Below are 21,637 nucleotides of genomic sequence, written 5' to 3'. Positions count from 1 at the left end.
CCCGGGGGGGTTAGGGACCACTGTTCTAGAACAAAGGAAGTCATGTCTAAAAGGAAAGTGAATGAACTATGACAGAGATGTCACCATGAAAGGAGGTGGCAGCACAGATTTTCTAACCTTGATCTAGAGTGAGGCCGTAACATGTGTGTTTACGAATGAGCCAGCTCCTATGCTAGGTGTTTTACATAAATATATAATCCCATTTAATCCTCACAATAGTCTTTAAAGCAGAAGTCTTTTGCATTTCAGAAATGACAACATAGAAGCCCTATGAGAATATGAATCTCGCCCCTGAGTCAAGAATGGAAATAGGTCTGTATGATTACAAATGTCTTGCTTTTCTCACTGTACAGTGTCGTTATTCATATTTCAAAGAACTTGTCACACACATTTTCTAATTTTATCCTTTCTGTGAACTTGAGACATATCATGCTAAGAAAATAATTGTCGCCCTGGCCGGCTGGCTCAGTGGTAGAGCATCAGCCTGGCGTGCAGGAGTCCCAGGTTCGATTCCCGGCCAGGGCACACAGGAGAAGCACCCATCTACTTCTCCACCCCTCCCCCTCTCCTTCCTCTCTGTCTCTCTCTTCCTCTCCCAAAGCCAAGGCTCCACTGGAGCAAAGTTTGCCTGGGCGCTGAGGATGGCTCTGTGGCCACTGCCTCAGGCGCTAGAATGGCTCTGGTTGCAACAGAGCATCGCCCCCTGGTGGGCATGCCGGGTGGATCCCGGTCGGGCGCATGCGGGAGTCTGTCTGACTGCCTCCCCATTTCCAACTTAAGAAAAATACAACAACAACAAAAAAAAAAAAGAAAGAAAATAATTGTCCAAGTTTCACAAGTAATTTCTATTTCTGCTAAAAAAAAAATCTTCACTATTAGTAAAAGACCTTCCCCCACACATGTAAGTTCTCTCCTCTCAATCTTGACATCATTTAGCCAGTCTTTGGATTTTTCCATACCCATACCACACTAGACTGAGTGGGAAATTTTACTGCTGCCATGCAAATTATGTATCCACTTGCCAAATAATGTTTAATGGCAAAAACCCACCAGTACCAGCCCAGGCTGGTCGGCTCAGTGGTAGAGCATTGGCCCTGAACGTAGAAGTCCTGGGTTCAATTCCAGATTAGGGCACACAGGAGAAGTGATCATCAGCTTCTCTACCCCTCCCCCTCCCCCTTTCTTCTCTCTCTTTCTTCCACTCCTGAAGCCATGACTCGAATGGTCTGAGCAAGTTGACCCTGGGCACGAGGATGGCTCCATGGCCTCACCTCAGGCACTAAAATTGCTCAGTTGCCAAGCAACCAAGTAGCGGCCCCAGAGGGGCAGAGCATCCTCAGGTAGGGAGCTTGCCTGGTGAAGCCCGGTTGGTAGGGGCACATGCAGGAATCTGTCTCTCTGCCTCCTGCGTCTCACTTAAAAAAATAATTACACCAGTACAAATGATTAAATTCCTATAGGGTCAAGAAAAGAAACTTACATGCATGCTCACTACATCTTCAGAAACTGTTTCCCAAAAAAAAAAATTTCAGCAATAACCTCCAAATATGGCTGTAATTTATCTTTTTAAAACTGAAATTGGCCCTGGCCGGTTGGCTCAGTGGTAGAGCGTCGACCCGGCGTGCAGGAGTCCCGGGTTCGATTCCCTGCCAGGGCACACAGGAGAAGCGCCCATCTGCTTCTCCACCCCTCCCCCTCTCCCTCCTCTCTCTCTCTCTCTCTCTTCCCCTCCCGCAGCGAGGCTCCATTGGAGCAAAGAAGGCCCGGGTGCTGGGGATGGCTCTGTGGCCTCTGCCTCAGGCGCTAGAGTGGCTCTGGTTGCAACAGAGCGACGCTCCAGAAGGGCAAAGCATCGCCCCCTGGTGGGCATGCCGGGTGGATCCCAGTCAGGCACATGCGGGAGTCTGTCTGACTGCCTCCCCGTTTCCAGCTTCGGAAAAATGAAAAAAACAAAAAACAAAAAACTGAAATAAAAATGGGGGAGGAGCCTAACCTGTGGTGGCGCAGTGGATGGGGTGTCAACCTGGAGATGCTGAGGTCGTCGGTTCGAGACCCTGGGCTTACCTGGTCAAGGCATATATGGGAGTTGATGCTTCCAGCTCCTCCCCCTTCTGTCTCTCTCTCCTCTCTCTCCCTGTCTCTCTCTCTCCCTCTCTCCTCTCTAAAAATAAATACATAAATTAAAAAAATTTTTTTTAAATGGGGGAGGAGGCATTTATGGCCTTATCAATAAATTATTTAATTATTTCAATTTAAACAGGGGCAGTTTCCAGACATTTAAAGCCCTATTAAGAAATACAAAATAGAGGGAACAAATATCCAAGGCTGTTACATAATGAAACATCACTGATTTCTGAAGGGCACTCTGTGTACTAGCAGAAATTACAAAGAGAAACCAAGGGCCAGAGAAACTAACCAAGCAGATAAAAACTAGAACTGGATGTTGAACGAATTTGTTTAAAATAATCTAACAAAAACATCTTCTACCTCTGAGGATACTAATAGACAAAGTAATTCAATTTTTGCTCAATTTATCATTCAACTGGAATAGTTTTCAAAAAAATTTTATGGTTCTCTGGTGCCATAACTTCTCATAATTTTGTATGTTTGGCCTCCCCTGCCTAGTAGATGTTTCCATCTATGACCAGTGCCTACTCACCTTTCAGCACTTAGTTGATGCCTCCACCTACTACTGATACTCCATTTCTTTTTAATCTAATCACAGAATTATTATTTAGAATACTGACACCTATTAATCTTACTGAGTCCTCCTAGCAATGAAGCAAGGCATTTTTACAGTGTTAACATTGCATATTCGCCTGACCAAGTGGCACAGTAGATAGAGCGTCAGACTGGGAAGCGGAAGGACCCAGGTTCGAGACCCCAAGGTCGCCAGCTTGAGCGCGGGATCATCTGGTTTGAGCAAAAAGCTCACCAGCTTGGACCCAAGGTCGCTGGCTCCAGCAAGGAGTTACTCGGTCTGCTGAAGGCCCCCGGTCAAGGCACATATGAGAAAGCAATCAATGAACAACTAAGATGTTGCAAGAAAAACTGATGATTGATGCTTCTCATCTCTGTCCATTGATGTCTGTCTGTCCCTATCTATCCCTCTCTCTGATTCTCTCTCTGTCCCTGCAAAAAAAAAAACCCACAAAAAAAAAAACATTGCATATTCACTGTCTACAGATAGTCTTTAACCATTTTTTCACCCATTCTTTCTCCATGGATTAGGAGTCCCATGTGGGATTCCCTTGGTCCCTGTAACAGAGGAATGCAGAATCAGAGCATTATACCTTATTGTTTGTTTTGCATATTATAAATGCCTTTTAACTTATGAAATTTGGAACTGATTTTTATTAATAAAGTTTTACACATTCAAAAAAATTTCCATTAACAAGCCAGTGAAGTTTTTTAATAAAAGATCATAACAACCTTTACAAACTACCAAGAAAAATACATTGCACAGTAAAACAATTTCTGATGCTCTTGAAAATACTTTCTCACTTTTCAATAATACAAGTGCTTCTGATTATATTTTACACTCTATTTTGAGATACATTAGAAAAGCCACAAAGTATACCCTATAATAAGAACAAAAAAAATATTTAGGAGTTTGAGATCATAGGCTCTGAAATTTCAAAAGTTGCCACAATATTTTTCCAGTCCTGTAAACTCAAAGATATAACTCCTTGTTTCCTGCCAGGGAAACTGGGATCATTTTCTTCATCTTCTTGGTCAGTATTAATTGGTTCTAATATTGGCAGCCTGTCTTGGTCAAAACTTATTCTTGCAAAACCATCTCTTATAATGAAAGAAACATAGAATATATTCTCCACAGTACGAGAAAAAGAATTTGGATCAATCACGAACTCAAAATAGGACACAGGAGTATCAGGATACTTTTGAAAGTACGTTTGCAACAATCCCAAGATTCTTTCTACTTCCTTTTCTGTCCCTTCTTGATTATTACCCAGGTCCAGCTTCCTCAGCTTTGTAGGCATATCCCAATTTTCTCTCATTTTAAGAGCTTTTTTATGTTGTTCAGGTCGGCGCTTTGACGCAGAAGACTCTGATTTGAATGAACCAAAAATAAAATGGAAGGGTTCAGCTTGCAATATCCAGGATGTTGCTTCCTTCTGTACTGCCCCCCAGAAGGAAAGAGCTGTATTATCATCACAACCACTCAACTCACCACGTTCAGCATCTTCCATCCAGTTTAGACCCACAAATATAAACAGAAAGTCACAAAATGCAACTGGGTTAAACAAGCTCATATCAGAGTTTAGCTGCTTTGCTTTTTCTTTACCCAAATCAGAAGCCAAAACAAGAAACTGGGCATCAAGAGCGGCTTCTCTTGTTCGGCTCACTGCATCAAACAGGACATTGGCTTCCTCTAGAGCCTCGGTTAACGAGTCACTGGCCGTGTTCACAATGTCTTCCCGGTTCTGCTGGACGTTATAGATGAGCTGGCGGTACTGCCTGCGGATATCCCGGCACTTCTCCTCGTCAGCCTCCAGCCCTAGCAGATTCAGGTCTATGGGGCCCCCCCCATAGTCCAGGTCGTCGGAGCAGTCGTCATCATCCCCCACCTCCACTTCTACCTTCATGGGTTCTTCCTCCCCCTCTGCCAGTTTCACAGAGCACGCAGTACCGGTGAGGGGACGTGCCACCAGTTCCTCTCCTTTCTCTTCGCCTTCCCGCGGGTAATCTTTTTCATCAGTCATGTCGGTGACCAGTGGAGCTCAGGTAGCGCTCTGCTAACGCCCTTCGCAGTGTTTCCGAAAACAGCGGATATTGAAGGGGGCAGTCGGAGCGTAGCACGAGGGCCGCCCATGCGCACTGACAGCACAGCAAAGACCCCGCCCCCAGCTCGCCCCGCCTCCCGGCAGCCTTCTGCGCAGAGCACAGACGCAGTGCCTTAGTAAAGAAGCTCCGGGGGCGCTCAGAATGCGTGTAACAATGGGTCCCAACAACAAGCTGAAACAACATCCGTTTAAGCAATAGGTATTGTTTTACAGTTTGAGTGTCCTCTAGCTTTCTGAGAAACACGTGGATGATCAATGACAAAACTGGAAACTACAGGTCCTGCGCGCTTTAAAACATTTTCTCTTACATATTGAGGTCGACCTTCGTTTTTGACTCTATGACTAAAAGGGTCTTTTATTTTTACTTCTGTTTTTTGAGAACTAAATCCCGCTAGGTTATAAACTGCCAGTAAGGTCAAGGTGCATGACACGGAGAACCTCTATTACAAAAAGGCAGAACTCAAGGGTTAGAGTTTACAAGGTGGTTGGTTGGAACTAAATTCTTCATTATACAAATGGAAATTGCGTCAATTACCTTCACAGGCCCTCCAAAGCCCAACTTCCTCCAACCTACCCAGGGCAGGGGGGGTGGCTCACCGTGTGTGCGAATATCAGTGCTAGAGCAAACTCGGGGATGGTGTGGGAGGAAGGAAGGGCGTACTTCTCAAGCCACCTTTGGTTCTCCATCACCCAAGCGTGGGAGACTGAAGTGGGTACAAGCTCTGCTTAAAGAGCTGCTTATTTAGAAGCTTGCTAAGGGCCACAGATAGAATGTATAGTAAAGCTGAACCCTAAAATGTGAGCAAAGCTATGAAGATTTGAAACGCAGTATGTTTTAAGGATATGAAAGCAAATGCTGTAAGTTGAGTGCCTAATCTAAATTGGAAAATTCACTCACTAGTTCACTAGGAATTCTCGTACAGTTGGAGAAAAGGCTCAGCTCTGCTCAGTAATAACACAAGCAGCAAAGTACACATAATACCAGAAAGGAACAATTCTGTTTCTGAAGAGAACACGCAACCACAAGATCAAAACCTTTTTAAACACTGCCAAGAGTTGTCCCTTTTAAAGGAGAGCGCCCAGTGGAGGGTAAGGAGTGGGGGAGAGGGAAAGGAGGCAGAAAGAGAACTTACCACACTCACTTGTGAACTCTGGTTTCAAGGCACCAAGAAGTAAAGTAGCTAAAGCTACCTTCCTTCCTCTGCATCTAGACTGGTTCATTTTTCCTTGACATCAGCAGAAAATTTCTTGCAAATACATGAACAGCAAAAGCTGCTTTTAAGTTATTCCAAAATATTTATATACTGTCATCCACTATTATTTCTTTAAGAAGGGAAAATTCAGAAAACATGCATTTTTCAAAAACACCATGGACTGTGGTTACTGTGCGCATATATATATATATTTTTTTTTCCTGCCCTATTAGACTGTTAGCTTCTCTGAAGCAAGAATATGGTATTAATTAAATTTTCCAAGCAAAGTTGCTTTCACCTGAATGCATTTAAGTATGTACATTTGAATGTATAAATGAATGTAGATGAAAAACTATATTCCAAGACCTACTGCAAATTAACTGGCAGCAAAAGATTTACTTTCAAAGATTTAGTTTAAGAGGTGGATTCTGCACATTAAAAAATAAAAGTTGACTGCCTGACCAGGCGGTGGCACAGTGGATAGAGCGTCAGCCTGGGACACAGAGGACCCAGGTTCAAAACCTTGAGGTTGCCGGCTTGAGCACAGGCTCACCAGCTTGAGCATGGGGTAGCTGGCTTTAGCCCAAAGGTCCCTAGCTTGAGCAAGGGGTCACTGGCTCAGCTGTAGCATGCCCCCATACCCCCTCAAGGCACATATAAGAAAGCAAGCAATGAACTAAGGTGACACAAGGAAGTGATGCTTCTCATCTTTCTCCCTTCCTCTCTTTCCCTATCTGTCCCTCTGTCTCTCTAGAGCTAAAATGAATAAATAAAAATAACAAAAGTTGACTGCTTTTCAGAAAGTCAGCCTTATCTCATCTCTGAAATAAAGAAAGTTGGGAACCAGGATCAACAAAGGGCCATATTTTGCCCCCAACTCTGGCCAATTACAAAGTACTATTTAAACCTGTTTTTTTTTTAATGCTTATTTTATTGATCTTAGAGAGAAGAGGGGGGAAGGGGAGAGGGGGAGAGAGAGAGAGAAATGGTAACATAGATCTGTTCTTCTATGTGTCCTGAACAGGGATCAAACCAGTAACCTCTGCACATTGGGATGATGCCAACCGAGCTATCCAGCCAGGGCTAAACCTGTTTTAAATCTTAGATGAAAGCACATAGCTAATTCCAAGTCCCAAATCCAAAAATGTTTGCTTTTATAGTAGTTAACCATATTTTTTGGAGCTTATGATATCCACTTCAAATTCAGTAAAAGTAACTTATAAAAGAACTCCAAAATATAAGCCAATCTTCCCACCCTAAAGTACCTATTTTCTCCTGGCACAGAGAAGAGAAAACAAGCTGATACCAATTTGCTCTACAGAGCCTTTCATCTAAGAATTTCAAAATTCTTTAGAAAAGTAAATTAATTCTCTTAACCTACTTATAAAGTATAACTAATACTCTTTATAGGGATTTCTCAGGAGATAACAGCCCACACAATTTGTTTGAAGCAAAAGAACACATCAAGACAAGCATCATAGTATTAAGTTGTGATTTCCAATGCTGAATTCATTCTATGCTAAATCTGTGTCCTTAAAAACCTCTGTAATATGTAACTTAAATCATCTTCAAAACATCCATACTAGCATTATATTCTGCCTTCTTAAATCTGCCTTTAGAGTACAAGGTTCAGATATAATTTCTATACTTGTAAATCCTTAAATCACTAAACAGTGGCTTTCTAAGCTAAAGTCAAATTACTGGTAATAATTATTATATATGCCACTTAAAAAGAAGTAACAGCAATACACAATTTCAGTTATACTTCTCTATGACTGGTAACAGAAAGCAAAAGTACATTACTTCAGCCTGACCAGGCAGTGGTGCAGTGAGTAGATAAGAGCAGTGGTTCTCAAAGTGTGCTCCAGGGCGCACTGGTGCGCCCTAGAAGATTTCCAGGTGCGCCTATGGTATTCTAGAAAAATATGTGCCTGTTGGGGACCAAAAAACCAACAGGGTTTTGGAGTTTAGATGTTTGGGGGACAGAAGTGTGGGGAATTGGCTATAAACTGAATCTGCCCAACCCCCACCTCACTTGCCTGATTAGGTTGCAAAAGGCTATTAAGCTGTGGTGCAGGATTGCTAACCCCCCCCCCCATGTTCCCTGGAAAGACTGGAGGCAAGTTTCTTCTATCCTTTGGTGTCAAGTTAAGATGATATGTATAGTAGGGTTTTTGGATCGATGATTAAACATAAGGAATTGTCTCTTGAAGCCTTTTGGATTTCTATAAAAGAAGAATATGTGGCAATATCTAAAAAAGCTTTGAACATTTTACTACAATTTTCAACATTTTATGTGAATTAGGATTTTCTGCCCTCAACACAATTAAGAATAAAAAGAGGGCCCTGGCCGGTTGGCTCAGTGGTAGAGCGTCAGCCTGGCGTGCAGGAGTCCCGGGTTCAATTCCTGGCCAGGGCACACAGGAGAAGCGCCCATCTGCTTCTCCACCCCTCCCCCCCTCCTTCCTCTCTGTCTCTCTCTTCCCCTCCCGCAGCCGAGGCTCCATTGGAGCAAAGTTTGCCCGGGTGCTGGGGATGGCTCTGTGGCCTCTGCCTCAGGCGCTAGAATGGCTCTGACTGTGACAGAGCGACGCTCCAGATGGGCAGAGCATCGCACCCTGGTGGGCATGCCGGGTGGATCCCAGTTGGGCGCATGCGGGAGTCTGTCTGACTGCCTCCCCGTTTCCAACTTAAGCAAAATACAAAAAAATTAAAAAAAAAAAAAGAGTAAAAAGAGGAATTCTTCAATGTATTGATGAGGAAATGAGAGTTTGGCCTTTCAAATATATGCCCAAACATTGAAGAATTTGCTATGACACATCAGGATCATGTTTCTCATAAACACAAGAAGACCACATTCGCACCAGAACCTGCTGAATTTACTAAATCTTACTAAGAATGTATCTATATATATAAAAAGGTAACTTTTTAAAAAATTTTTAACCCATTTTTTACACATTCTAAAAAGCGTAACAAAAAAATGTAACAAAATTTTTTAATGTCAGAATAAATTTCATTTTGTCGTATTTATTTTGTTTAATTACCATAAAAGCACTCTTGGACTTTATATTTTTTCTTTAATATTTGACTTAATTATAATAATATATTTCTCAGAAATTTGTATATAGTGCACCTACAATTATCTGTAGGATTTTAAATGCGCCCCAACTTCAAAAAGATTGAGAACCACTGGGATAGAGCATCTAACTGTGATGCGGAGGACCCAGATTCAAAACTTGGAGGTCGCTGGCTTGAGCCCAAAGGTCACCTGCTTGAGCGCAGGGTCACTCACTCTGCTGTAGCCCCTCCATCCCCACCCTCGTCAAGTCACATATGAGAAAGCAATCAATGAAAAACTAAGGTGCCACAACGAAGAATTGATACTTCTCATCTCCCTTCCTGTCTGTCTATCCCTATCTGTCCCTCTCTTTATCACACACACACACAAAAAGGAAAGAAAGAAAGAAATAGGGGAGGGGAGGGGAAGGGAGGGAAAAGACAAAGAGAGAGAGAGAGAGAGAGAGAGAGAAAGTTAGTTGAGACATAAGCCTGACCTGTGGTGGATAAAGCGTCAACCTGGAACACTGAGGTCGCTGGTTCGAAACCCTGGGCTTGCCAGGTCAAGGCACATATGGGAGTTGATGCTTCCTGCTCCTCCCTCCTTCTTTCACTCTCTCTCTCTCTCCTCCCTAAAATGAATAAAGTCTTTAAAATAATTTTTTTTTTAATTGAGACATGAGTGTTTCAGCTTATGCTGTTAGCATCATACTTATGGACTCTGGGTGACTCTCAGTTTGGTTGCGTGCGGTGGAAGAACATGCAGTAAGGCAGAAGATGAGCAAGTGTTCGAGTCCCCCTAGTACGATTACCTACACCATCTTGGATTGTTAAAAGCGCAAGTGTTCCGTTTATGTTAGGGTAAGGTGTGTTTTGACTTACACCAAAATTCGGATTACATCACTATTGTAGGAACGGAAGTGTGTCGTATCCTGAGGATCCCCTGTATTTGCTTTATTTGGTTTTTTAGTATTAAAGGTAAACTTTGCTATGATCAAGGCAGATATCTGTTTTTTATGAGTTTTTGAAAAGACCAGAACAGTGGAATGAAGCTACTATTGTTACATTAAGCGGGTTAATTTTTGACCTCCAGTTTCCTCATTTGAAAGATAGGATTGATTACTACTACTTACATCATACACTGCTCACAAAAATTAGGGGACCAGGAAACAGGCAGATACTTCGGTACTTTCAGCCTTTTGTATAGTGCATTTTCACCAATGAAATAAAAGTTGGTTTTGCATCTTATGTGCATAATTGAACAACATTCTTTAACTTGTCATTTGCTTTTCTGATGTTCTTGTTTAATTAAAAGAAAATCAAATGCTTCTTTTCATCACTTCATACTCATTTTGAAATATCCCCTAATTTTTGTGAGCAGTATAGTTACTGTATGTACTGAATGAGAATTACATGATAGATCTGAAAATATTTTCAGCTGTTGAATAGATACTTAATAAATCTTAAACTATTCCAACAATAGAAAATGTTTAATAAACATTAGACACCAAATAGAAAAAAATAAATACAAACCACTCTTTGATGTTGTTTTAGGAACAGAAAAATATTTAAAGATCAAATCTGTAAGGATGAATACAGGCATAAATCCCACTATAACAAATACCAGTAAAAAGAAATCTGCCATAATAAAATTTTAAAACCTAAGGCTTCAACTAATGTAAGTGTGTATAGTACGTTAAAAGGTAAATATATCTACTAGATATTCTTTGAAGCAGGTCTACAAAGAGTCAGACTATATGCAAAATTATTTACATGTATTTTTCTCAAAAACGGCTCCTTGTATTTCAGCAGATTCTTTCAAAAACCAAGTATCCAAAAGAGGTTTTGAATAACTATTCTATTTAAATAATATGACTTTATTGTTAGTGAGATAAAAGATAAAATGGCAGACAAGTCCCACAAAATAACTCGGGAGCTATTCACTGACATATTTTAGAGTATATAAAACCTCTACCCTAGAGCATTTGAGATCTTGCTCTCCACATGGCATCAGTTTGGCTTAAGTAAACTCTTACAAAAATTCTCAAAAAAAAAAAAAATCCTCTAACCTTACTCTGTGGTCAAGTCACGCACTTCACTGACACTTCAGAAAACCCAGTGCAGCTGACTTGCCAAGCCTCAAGAACTAACATAAACATGGGTGTGACATGAGGAGAATAGAACCTTTCAGATTGTAAGAACAATTATCAACTCTCTTGGGACACCTCAGAAGTCATCAATGGCCAGGGACATCGTTTTGACACACCGGGGTAGAAAAGCACTGGGTATGTGGCTTTCAAAGGAGGCAGCCTAGAAGGAACTCTGCTCTGTAGGCCTGAGTTCAAATCAAAACTAGTACTTTTTAGTTTCCACTTATTTTCTTTAGAGTTTGAGTTTCCTCATTTTTAAAACAAAGTCTAATGGTCTTCTCTGCCATAGAGTGGTTGTGACTCTTGGAATAAAAGAACATATACCAGTGGTTCTCAACCTTTCTAATGCCATGACCCCGCAATAGTTCCTCATGTTGCGGTGACCCCAAACCAAAAAATAATTTTGGTGGCTACTTCATAACTGTAATTTTGCTAGTTATGATTCGGAATGTAAATACCTGATATGCATTATGTATTTTCCGATGGCTTTAGGCGACCCCGCTGGGGTCGCGACCCACAGGTAGAGAACCGCTGACATATACAAACATTTGTTAAAAATATATTTTAAGGTATATACATTACCCTATAGATGTGTGTTAGAGATAACAGAGTGCCTATAGCTCAGGTGCTCAATAAACAGCTAAATAGACATACTGTGACTTTCTTCTCTCCTGACCTGGACACACTTGTATAGACTCTGCTATTATACAACTTCTTAAAATTCTGAACTCTAGCCCTGACTGGTTGGTTGTCTCAACTCAGCAGTAAAGCCTGGGCCTGGCATTTTGAAGTCCTGGGTTCGATTACCAGCAGGGCACACAGGAGAAGCAACCATCTGCTTCTCCACCTGTATCACCACCTCCCTCACTCTTCCCTCAAGTGTGGCTCAAATGGTTCAGGGCGCTAAGGATGGCCCCATGGCCTAGGCCTCAGGGACTAAAATAGCTCAGTTGCTGAGCAATGGAGCTGCGACCCAGCCTGGCTGAGCATCGCCTGGCAGGGGGCTTACCAGGTGGATCCCATCAGGGCGCATGTGGGAGTCTCTCTTTGCCTACCTGCCTCTCATTTAATAAAAAAATTTATCTTATTTTTATTAATTTTAATGCAGTAACATTGATAAATCAGGGTACATATGTTCCGAGAAAACATCTCCAGATTATTTTGACCTTTGATTATGCTGCATACCCCTCACCCAAAGTCAAATTTTTTTTTAAAAAAAATTAGATTCTGAACTGCTTTATATGCTTCCTACACTCTTTCCTGAACATCTTAGATTAGAGCTTGGTCTCTGATAAAGACATTCTACCTTCACAAAGTCAGACACCTCATAGCCAAATGCCTCACGTAAGTGAAGTCTCCTGGAGCCCTAGCACCATCCATCTGTTCAATAAATATTAACTGAATGCATACTGGCTGTTAAAATACAGAGAAGATATAAAAATAAATCATATTCATTCTAAAGGAAGCTACAATTTAGCAGGCACAGAGGAATGCAGTTCCACTTGGCAAGCATCTAATGAATGAATTCCAATTTGCCAGAGCTATGCTAGGAATACCAACATGCGGATGGGTTCAGCCCTGAATCACGAGCACGCCATCACACCAGGGAGATCAGGCATGTATCCCAATAGCAAACACAAAACCAAGTGCCATAAGTATGAATACAGTACACCAGAGTGAACTTACAGATAGACCTGGATTCCATTCCTGGCTCTGCCACTTAACTAGCTGTGTAATCTGGGTGTGCTTTTTCTCATACATAAAACTGGATGAGGCCCTGGCCGGTTGGCTCAGCGGTAGAGCGTCGGCCTGGCGTGCGGGGGACCCGGGTTCGATTCCCGGCCAGGGCACATAGGAGAAGCGTCCATTTGCTTCTCCACCCCCCCCCTTCCTCTCTGTCTCTCTCTTCCCCTCCCGCAGCCAAGGCTCCATCGGAGCAAAGATGGCCCGGGCACTGGGGATGGCTCCTTGGCCTCTGCCCCAGGCGGCAGAGCGACGCCCCGGAGGGGCAGAGCATCGCCCCCTGGTGGGCAGAGCGTTGCCCCTGGTGGGCGTGCCGGGTGGATCCCGGTCGGGTGCATGCGGGAGTCTGTCTGTCTCTCCCCGTTTCCAGCTTCGGAAAAATACAAAAAAACAAACAAACAAACAAACAAAAAAAACTGGATGATAACCCATCTCCTTCATAGGACTATTGTGAGGATTTAATCAACTAGGTATTATAGCAGTTAGAGTCTAATGCATAGTTGACATTCAATAAATGGTAGCTACTATCATTAATAGGCACATCTTAAATATGGTATTTGCTGAGCTCTATCTAATGCAGACCTGGGACCATAGGCACAAAGATTAAGTTAGCTCTCTATTTTTGATATGGAAGGCAAAAAAGAAAAAAGTCCTTGGTGGGCCTTCACCTTTTCCACAGACAAGGATTTGTGGGAGGGCTGTGGGAGTACAGGGTAGAAATGGGCAAATCTGGCCTTGTACTCAAAACAGGTAGTTGGAAAAGTGCGTCTAAGCAGGAAGTCAGCTGAGGTCGCCGGTTCAAAACCCTGGGCTTGCCTGGTCAAGGCACATATGGGAGTTGATGCTTCCTGCTCCTCCCCCTGTTCTCTCTCTATCTCTCCCTCTCTCTCTAATAAAAATGAATAAATAAAATCTAAAAAAAAAAAGACCGTAACTTATATAAAAAAAAAATAAGCAGGAAGTCAGGAACTAATTAACAAAATAAAAAAGGAAAATTTGGGGCCCTAGAGCTGTAACAGTATTCCCAGGAGCTTCGTGTAGGTGAGGAAGCAGAGCAGAACATAACCAGAAACGTAGGTGGGGCCCAGATCCCTCAAGGACACAAAATACCAAACTAAGGCATGTGCACGTCATCATGGATGCTTGACCTAGGGACAGCAAAGAAGCAATCAGAAAGATGACTGACAGCAGATGGACTGGAAATTTCGGGAGGAAGGTGCCCGACCAGGTGGTGGCACAGTGGACAGAGCGCCGTCAGCCTGGGATGCTAAGGACCCAGGTTCAAAACCCCGAGGTCACCAGTTTCAGCGCGGGCTCATCTAGCCTGAGCGCAGACTCACCAGCTTGAGTGTGGGGCCATAGACATGACCCCATGGTCACTGGCTTGAGCAAGGGGTCACTAGCTCGGCTGGAGCCGCCCAATCTAGGCACATATGAGTAAGCAATCAATGAACAACTAAAGTGCCATAACGAAGAACTGATGCTTCTCATCTCTCTCTCTCTCTTCCTGTCCTGTCTGTCCCTCCACTCTCACGCGCTTAAATAAAAAAGAAAAAGGGAGGGAGGGAGGCGAAGTGGAAGGTAAGTAAAAGAATGAGGAAATGGTTTGAGCAAGAGGAAATGAGTCCCTGAAATAGCCTGGGCAAAGTCAATAGACGGTAAGCACATACATAGGAAGCAGGCAGGCCCTGGTAAGTGAACGGATAGGAAAGGTGAGAGGAAATCTGAACCCTGGCCCACCAGAATAGTGACACGTACTATAAAAGAACAGCTAGACAGCAAAAAAATGGTTTGTGTTGTCACTGGGTTAAAGTGGGATGAGGAGGCACAAGTCTCAACATGGATTCACAACTAGTAAAAATTATACGACATAATCAGCACCAGATAAATTTATTTGCAGTTTAAAAATCTGTGCTCCTGCCTGACCAGGCGGTGGCACAGTGGATAGAGCGTCGGACTGGGATGCAGAGGACCAAGGTTTGAGACCCCGAGGTCACCAGCTTGAGTGCGGCTCATCTGGTTTGAGCAAAAGCTCACCAGCTTGGACCCAAGGTCGCTGGCTCCAGCAAGGGGTTACTCGGTCTGCTGAAGGCCCATGGTCAAGGCACATGAGAAAGCAATCAATGAACAACTAAGGTGTTGCAACGTGCAATGAAAAACTAATGATTGATGCTTCTCATCTCTCTGTTCCTGTCTGTCTGTCCCTGTCTATCCCTCTCTCTGACTCACTGTCTCTGTAAAAAATAAATAAATCTATATTCCTTTTAAATCTTGTTAGTCCTTACCCATTTCCTTACTTAGGTAAACCAGAACGTGTTCATTTCCCTCATCATCAAAGCAGTCCTTCAGTTCTGCTCAGACCTGAACTGTAACTAGGCCAAAAGCAGGTACACTGCTCATCTCCCCAGATGGATCTGCCTCAGATGAAAGAATCAAAAGAAAAGCTTTTTGCCGGTTTGGTAGAATATTAAGAGAGGAAGGGAATGATTGGAGAGCTACTAAATTGCCACTCATCGCCTGAAGCCTACTCAGTTAAGAGTCTGGTTTCTGGTGACTGCAGAAGTCAGGCTTGAAAGCAAGAGACCTGCCTTTCAGAGTCTGCCCCCTTCAAGGCTGGAACATGGGGCTACCAAGCCTGACGACTACAGGAGCCTGGCCACTACAAGATCGTGTCTGAGCTCCTCCCACAACTGTCTCCATAATTCACCTGAATTGTTAATCACACCGATTTTTGCCTGTCATCTCTATTATTGCCCTGAAGAAATTAAGTCCTATGTTCCCAATTTTAGTCTTATCTCCCAAAACTACTATCTCAAACTACTATACTAAAGTCTTAAGTATGTCTGGCACTTAGTATTCCAATAAGTAAGCACTTTTTAATTTACTTTGCTTTTCCTTTCAATACCACCACCAACAGGTATTTATACAAGTGCTTTCAACAGTCTGGAATCCTGGAGATACTGATTTACATACAAGGTTCCCTATAGAACACTTGCAACCTTGCCTTTAGGAGGGAAAAATGCTCATGAAAGCCAGATATCTTTGAGCAATAGGAACTCTATTTATAGTTCTCAGAATTTAGTAGCTTCCTAGTTCTAATTTTATACAGGGACATACAAGTCCTAGCAACAGATAGTATATTTCCCTATTTTAACTAAATTGTTAACCGCTGAGTTACCATTTGCTATCTTCTATTATATTTTGGGTATTAAAGAATAGTCCTTCATTTTCTCCAAATCTAATTACTTAGCAACTGATCCTAACCAAACTATCTTATACATTAAAGTAAGTCTCAAACTTGGTGTTTATCTCACAGACTACCTGAAAGGGTTTGTTTAAAAATAATAATAAAGGCAGATCCTCGCCTCTTCCAGATGGTTTACTTAGTGAGACTCAGGTAAAGCTTAAGAATGTATGTTTAATAAGCACTCCTGAGGATTCGATGCAGGTGGTCCGTAAACCAGTATTTTTTTAAACTCCTTCCTATAGGTAGTCATCTAAGCCAGCAATTTTCAACCTTTTTCATCTCATGGCACACATAAACTAATTACTAAAATTCTGTAGCACACCAAAAAATAGATTATAGCCTGACCTGTGGTGGCGCAGTGGATAAAGCGTCGACCTGGAAATGCTGAGGTCGCGGGTTCGAAACCCTGGGCTTGCCTGGTCAAGGCACATATGGGAGTTGATGCTTCCAGCTCCTCCCCCCTTCTCTCTCTCTCTCTCTCTCTCTCTCTCTCTCTCACTCTCACTCTCTCTCCCTCCCCTCTCTAAAAATGAATAAATAAAATAAAAATTAAAAAATTTTTAAAAAATAGATATTTTCTGCCGATCTGACAAAAAAAAAAATCGGTAACTTTGATTCATTCACACCAGAAGCTATTGTTGTGTTTCCTCTTGTCATTTTTTAATTTGACCATCCAAGAGAAAAGAGATCCAGTGCCCATGACTGAACAGTCAGGTATCACATGTTTTTACAATTCCCGCAGTGTGTGGCTCTTGTGGCATACTAGGTGAAAATCGCTGATCTGAGCTTATCAACTCCTTCCAATAGGATTCTCAGTCCCTTGTCTTGTCTTCTACAGCAGTGGGTCCCAACCCCCGGGCTGTGGACTGGTACTGGTCCGTGGGCCATTTGGTACCGGTCCGCAGAGAAAGAATAAATAAAAGAATTAAATAACTTACATTATTTCCGTTTTATTTATAGTTAAGCCTGAACAATGTTTTATTTTTTAAAAATGACCAGATTCCCTCTGTTACATCCATCTAAGACTCACACTTTTTTTTTTTTTTTTTTTTTTTGTGGCAAAGACAGAGAGAGAGAGAGAGAGTTAGAGAGAGGGGCAGACAGATAGGAAGGGGGAGAGACAAGAAACATCAATTCTTCGTTGCTGCTCCTTAGTTGTTCATTGATTGATTTCTCATATGTGCCCTGACCGTGGGGCTACAGCAGACCGAGTGACCCCTTGCTCCAGCCAGCGACCCTGGGCTCAAGCTGGTGAGCTTTGCTCAAACCAGATGAGCCTGCGCTCAAGCTGGCAACCTCGGGGTCTCGAACCTGGGTCTTCCTCGTCCCAGTCCGACACTCTATCCACTGCACCACCACCTGGTTAGGTCTAAGACTCATTCTTGACGCTTATCTCGGTCACGTGATACATTTATCCATCCCACCCTAAAGGCCGGTTTGTGAAAATATTTTCTGACATTAAACCAGTCCGTGGCCCAAGAAAGGTTGGGGACCACTGAGCCTACAGTAAGGTCAGTTCTGCTGCTGCTGCTGCTGCTATTATTTATTGAGAGGGGAGACAATGGAAGAAACTATTAAGAAGAGAAAGGAGAACACATTTTTAAAAGCTCCCTCTCCATTATGTATATTGCAATAATCTTTTTTTATTTTTTTAAGATGAGTACTTTAGGATTTCAACACTAATCCTGTAAGCACTCGGTTCTCCACTAAATTAAGTGCCCTTTTCCACTCAAACACAATGTTCCCAACAGTTTCAGAACCCACCATTTAGCTCCAAATGTGGGCAACAACTGGCTGGAAATTCACAACCATTTCAAACCAGTGGTCCTTATCTTGTTATGTATCTTCCGCCATTCCTCAGTATTCATTAAAACAAAAAATACAGTAAATGACACAAAGCTGAGTGGAAAGTTTTACTTAGAAGAAATGTGCTAAATGATTTAATTATGAGTTAGTGGTATGCTTTTCATTCATAGTATTGCATTTCCCTAAATGTCTGAAATTACCTATGATCAAATGGAATTGAAAACATCAGATCATATCAATAAAATAGGTCCAAAGTTCATAAAAACAGTGAGTGATTCCTTTTACTCCCATTTTTGTTAAAACCAGAATCATCTGTAGAATTTATATAAAGATCAAATGCCAATATAACTTTTTAAGTGCTATTTTATGACACAGGTAGAACAAAGAGAGCAATCAGACAGGAGGAAATATTAATAGACCTTTGTCTCATTTTCCCTGCAAACTAAAGGTCCGAGTAACACAATATATTTTAAATCAAGCCAAAAGCCTTTTTATCTCTTTATTTTCCATTAATTTGGTATTTATCTTTGAACTTTATCTCCATTTCCTATACCCATTTTCCAAAAACATAGAATTCCTTTAGAATAAAAGGTAATAAATAAAAATGCATATTAACTGATAAAATCCTTCCTAAAGGCACACACATCTAAATAGATTTCCCATTTAACTGAGGTCACAGGTTTATTTTCTCAGGAGGCAACATTCAGGTATGAGTTCAATTTCTTAAAAATGACATAGATACAAACAGGTAAGGACAAAGAGATAATTAGCAGAAATTAAAACAGATGGATCAAAGTGCTGGTATTATGACGCTTTCTAACCTGGTAACCAACCACATCTGATGTAGATCATCCATGTTACATATCCCCCTAAACATGCAGCCAGCCTCCAAGTATTTAGCCAGGGTCCTAGCCATGACCCACCCACCCCTCAGTGGACAGTCCTACAAGAGTGCTACCACGCTAGCCACCAGCCAAAGGAAAAATTTCTCTTTTCCCTCCACCCAATTATTAGCTTTGGGCTATAAAAAGAGACACGTGAAGAGAAATAAACCCCCTCAAGCAACTTCCTGGTCGCTCTCCACAGCGCTTGAGGTTTCTGAGTTTCCCTCCGGAGAATTATGTAAACAGGAAGACCGGGACCAAAAAAGATCCCCTTTTCTCAGTACTTCCTACAGAAACAAGTTTACACTTCTTCTAGAAGTTATTTAGATTTACTGGGAGGGACAATAGGAAGAAATGGACGCTTAAGTGCATTTTAAAAGATGAAATAGTGAGATATTCCCTTTCCCAGTTCAGAGATTTATCCAATGTTTCACCAACTTCGATTAACACGTGGACTAGACCCTGTGTGTTTCTTTGTCATTCTCTAAGGACGGGTTCCCTTTGGAGGTTCGTCCACATCCACCTCGGCTTTGAAAGGCTGTCTGCGACCACGCTGGACTCATTGCAGCTCAGGAGGGAGAAAAATGTTAGTGACTGTCCTACCTACCTTCAGAGTTGGACCATAGCCGCCTAGCTTTCTCCGTTTCACAAACACAACGGGTACGTCAGCCTCCGAGGTCAGTTCCACCAGCGCTCCCTCGAGTCCCGGCCCGTCTTCTGCGGCACAGAAGCAGAGAGGAGAGCGGGTCAGGCTTTCCGCCCTGGGCCGGCCGCCACGGAAGACCGCGGGGGCGGGGCTTCTGAGGCCCCAAGGGCGCTCCCCCAGGCGACCCGCGCGGCAGCCCGCCCTATCCCCAACAGCGACATAGGGCCTCGACCCGGCCTGGTCCCGGACCCCGTTCACCTGCACGGAAGCAGGAAACACGGCCTCGAGGCCACCTACAAACACCAGCGTTCCCGGGCTCAAATCAGGCCAAGTCTCGCTAAAGTTAAACGTCCAACTTTCACAGTAAACCCAGAATTCAGGAAAGACACAAAAAGGAAGCTTAAGGCACAATTATCTCAGCTTTTTATTAAACAAGCGCCAACTGAATCTTTCTTCGAATCTCTGCAGCTATACAGAATGCTAAAATCCAACTTCCAACGTTTCTCTGAAATTTGAACCCATGGATCAAAATTAGGGACACTTTGTGCACTTAGGGTGACTTATTTAAGAACCTTGAAGCAATACACCATACATGTCATATAGGACCTAATGGCCCTATTTTACAGGTGAACTCATGAGTCAGTGAGAGTATTAGACTCTATAGTTACACTGTCATCAGGCCCATTCAAGAGACAAAAAACACACCAACACCCAAGAGTACAGTTGTTTTATAATACCAATGATGATAATAGCTAACACTTCCCGCGGTGCTTTGCATATATGAACATAATCTTTTGAAGTGAGGCCTAACAGGTCCATTTCACAGATAGGAAAACTGACACTGAGAAAAGCTAATAATTTGCCCAAGGTCACCCAGCTGGTCAACAGCAGATCCAAGATTCACATTAGGGCAGTGTGGTGGACGCTTTTATTCACTACCCTGTATTATTATGGTATTAAACCCTGCCTTTTACAGTCAGATAAAAGCACTGGGTCCATTCTTAGTGGTCCCGTGTAATTACCTGGGGAGAGTCTTATGATTCTGAGCCTTAAACTTGCAAATACATATAATGTGCCAGCCTCTCAGGATTTGAGGATTCAGTGGTGTGAAAATTCCTTGAAAAGAATCTTAAATTGTTACACTCCTTAATGTTGCCGAAGATCTGTCAATCCATTCATCACGTGATTATTTACCTTTCCAGACTTGTGCACTAAGAAATGATACAAAAACCGACTTTCTCAGATATTCTGCAAGCAAACTGTCTCTACAAAGAGCTAGAGGTAGGAAATCACCAGGCGACGGGGGGCCAGTGTCACTTACCACAGGCTAAGCTTCCACTGACCCGGGCAAAACAATGAATGCCGCCAAGAAGCTCACTTGCTTCAGTCCTACCCAGACATGCTCTAAAACGTCTCCCCTTCCCCAGCATTCATCACGCCCCCAGCGTGCTCACAGCCTGACTGCTTGGAGCTTTGTCGATTGTCAGTTAACTCAAGGCTTACATGAACACGAGCTCCAAGGCTTCGGGCTCTTCTTCCGGCGTTCCCACACGCTCGGCTCCGATGCAATGCGGGAGTGAAGCAAACAGGGGAACTGGCTGCTGGTTCCTAGTGGCTGAAGGAAGCCACGCCCTTCTGGGAGCTGCGCGGGTGGGCCAGCAGCCAGAGTCAGAATGACAAAGCAAAAATCCATTCCTCGTGCAGCCCTGGCAACCTACGCCAATGGCTAGGCAAACTAGGATCCCCTAAGTGGGTGACGCCACATCCTCTTCCTGCTTACAGCGCCCCCAACCCAAGAAAAGAGCAAAAGGCAATTTAAGGAATATGTGGAACCAGAAGCCAAAATAGTAAAGGGTTTTACAGGAACAAAACTGGACTCTGCCGTAAGGCAGTGACTCTTGAACTCTGCTACCCATTGTAATCATGGGAGGATCTTTAAAAATGCAGGCGCCGGGTTCCCGCTCCCAGATACTCAAAATACTCAAATGTAATGGGTACGAGTGTGACCGTGTGCATATGAGTTTTTTGCTTTTTTTAAAACTCACTTTCCAGTGTTACTCTAGTGAACAGCAAAGTTGGGGACCCATTACCCTCCGGCAATGAATT

General features: G+C 42.8%; 2 protein-coding genes across 3 annotated transcripts in view; both read right to left on the bottom strand.

Annotated features, from left to right (window-relative positions):
• Positions 1-21,319, bottom strand: part of TXNRD1 (thioredoxin reductase 1) — a 73,924-nt gene extending 52,605 nt beyond the window's left edge. The window contains exons 1-2 of one of the 2 annotated variants that reach the window (XM_066263194.1): positions 21,035-21,319; positions 19,493-19,602 (exon numbers count right to left, since the gene is read on the bottom strand). Coding sequence is in view for 1 of the 2 variants with exons in the window: in XM_066263185.1 (XP_066119282.1) it covers positions 19,493-19,602; positions 20,853-20,961 (219 nt within the window). In the remaining variant the exon portion in view is untranslated. Of the gene's footprint in view, positions 1-19,492; positions 19,603-20,852; positions 21,010-21,034 lie in introns of those variants that run through there. The other variant, XM_066263185.1, reaches the window with a different exon arrangement.
• On the bottom strand, positions 3,394-4,818 carry EID3 (EP300 interacting inhibitor of differentiation 3). The gene has a single exon (XM_066253137.1). The coding sequence runs from the start codon at positions 4,722-4,724 to the stop codon at positions 3,606-3,608; it is 1,119 nt and encodes a 372-aa protein (XP_066109234.1). The 5' UTR covers positions 4,725-4,818; the 3' UTR covers positions 3,394-3,605.
• Positions 21,320-21,637: the final 318 nt, after the last annotated feature.

Source organism: Saccopteryx bilineata, chromosome 1 (genome assembly GCF_036850765.1).
Source record: "Saccopteryx bilineata isolate mSacBil1 chromosome 1, mSacBil1_pri_phased_curated, whole genome shotgun sequence".
NCBI lineage: Eukaryota > Metazoa > Chordata > Mammalia > Chiroptera > Emballonuridae > Saccopteryx > Saccopteryx bilineata.
Note: the sequence above shows the minus strand (reverse complement) of the source record. Positions and strands in the feature narration are given on the sequence as shown.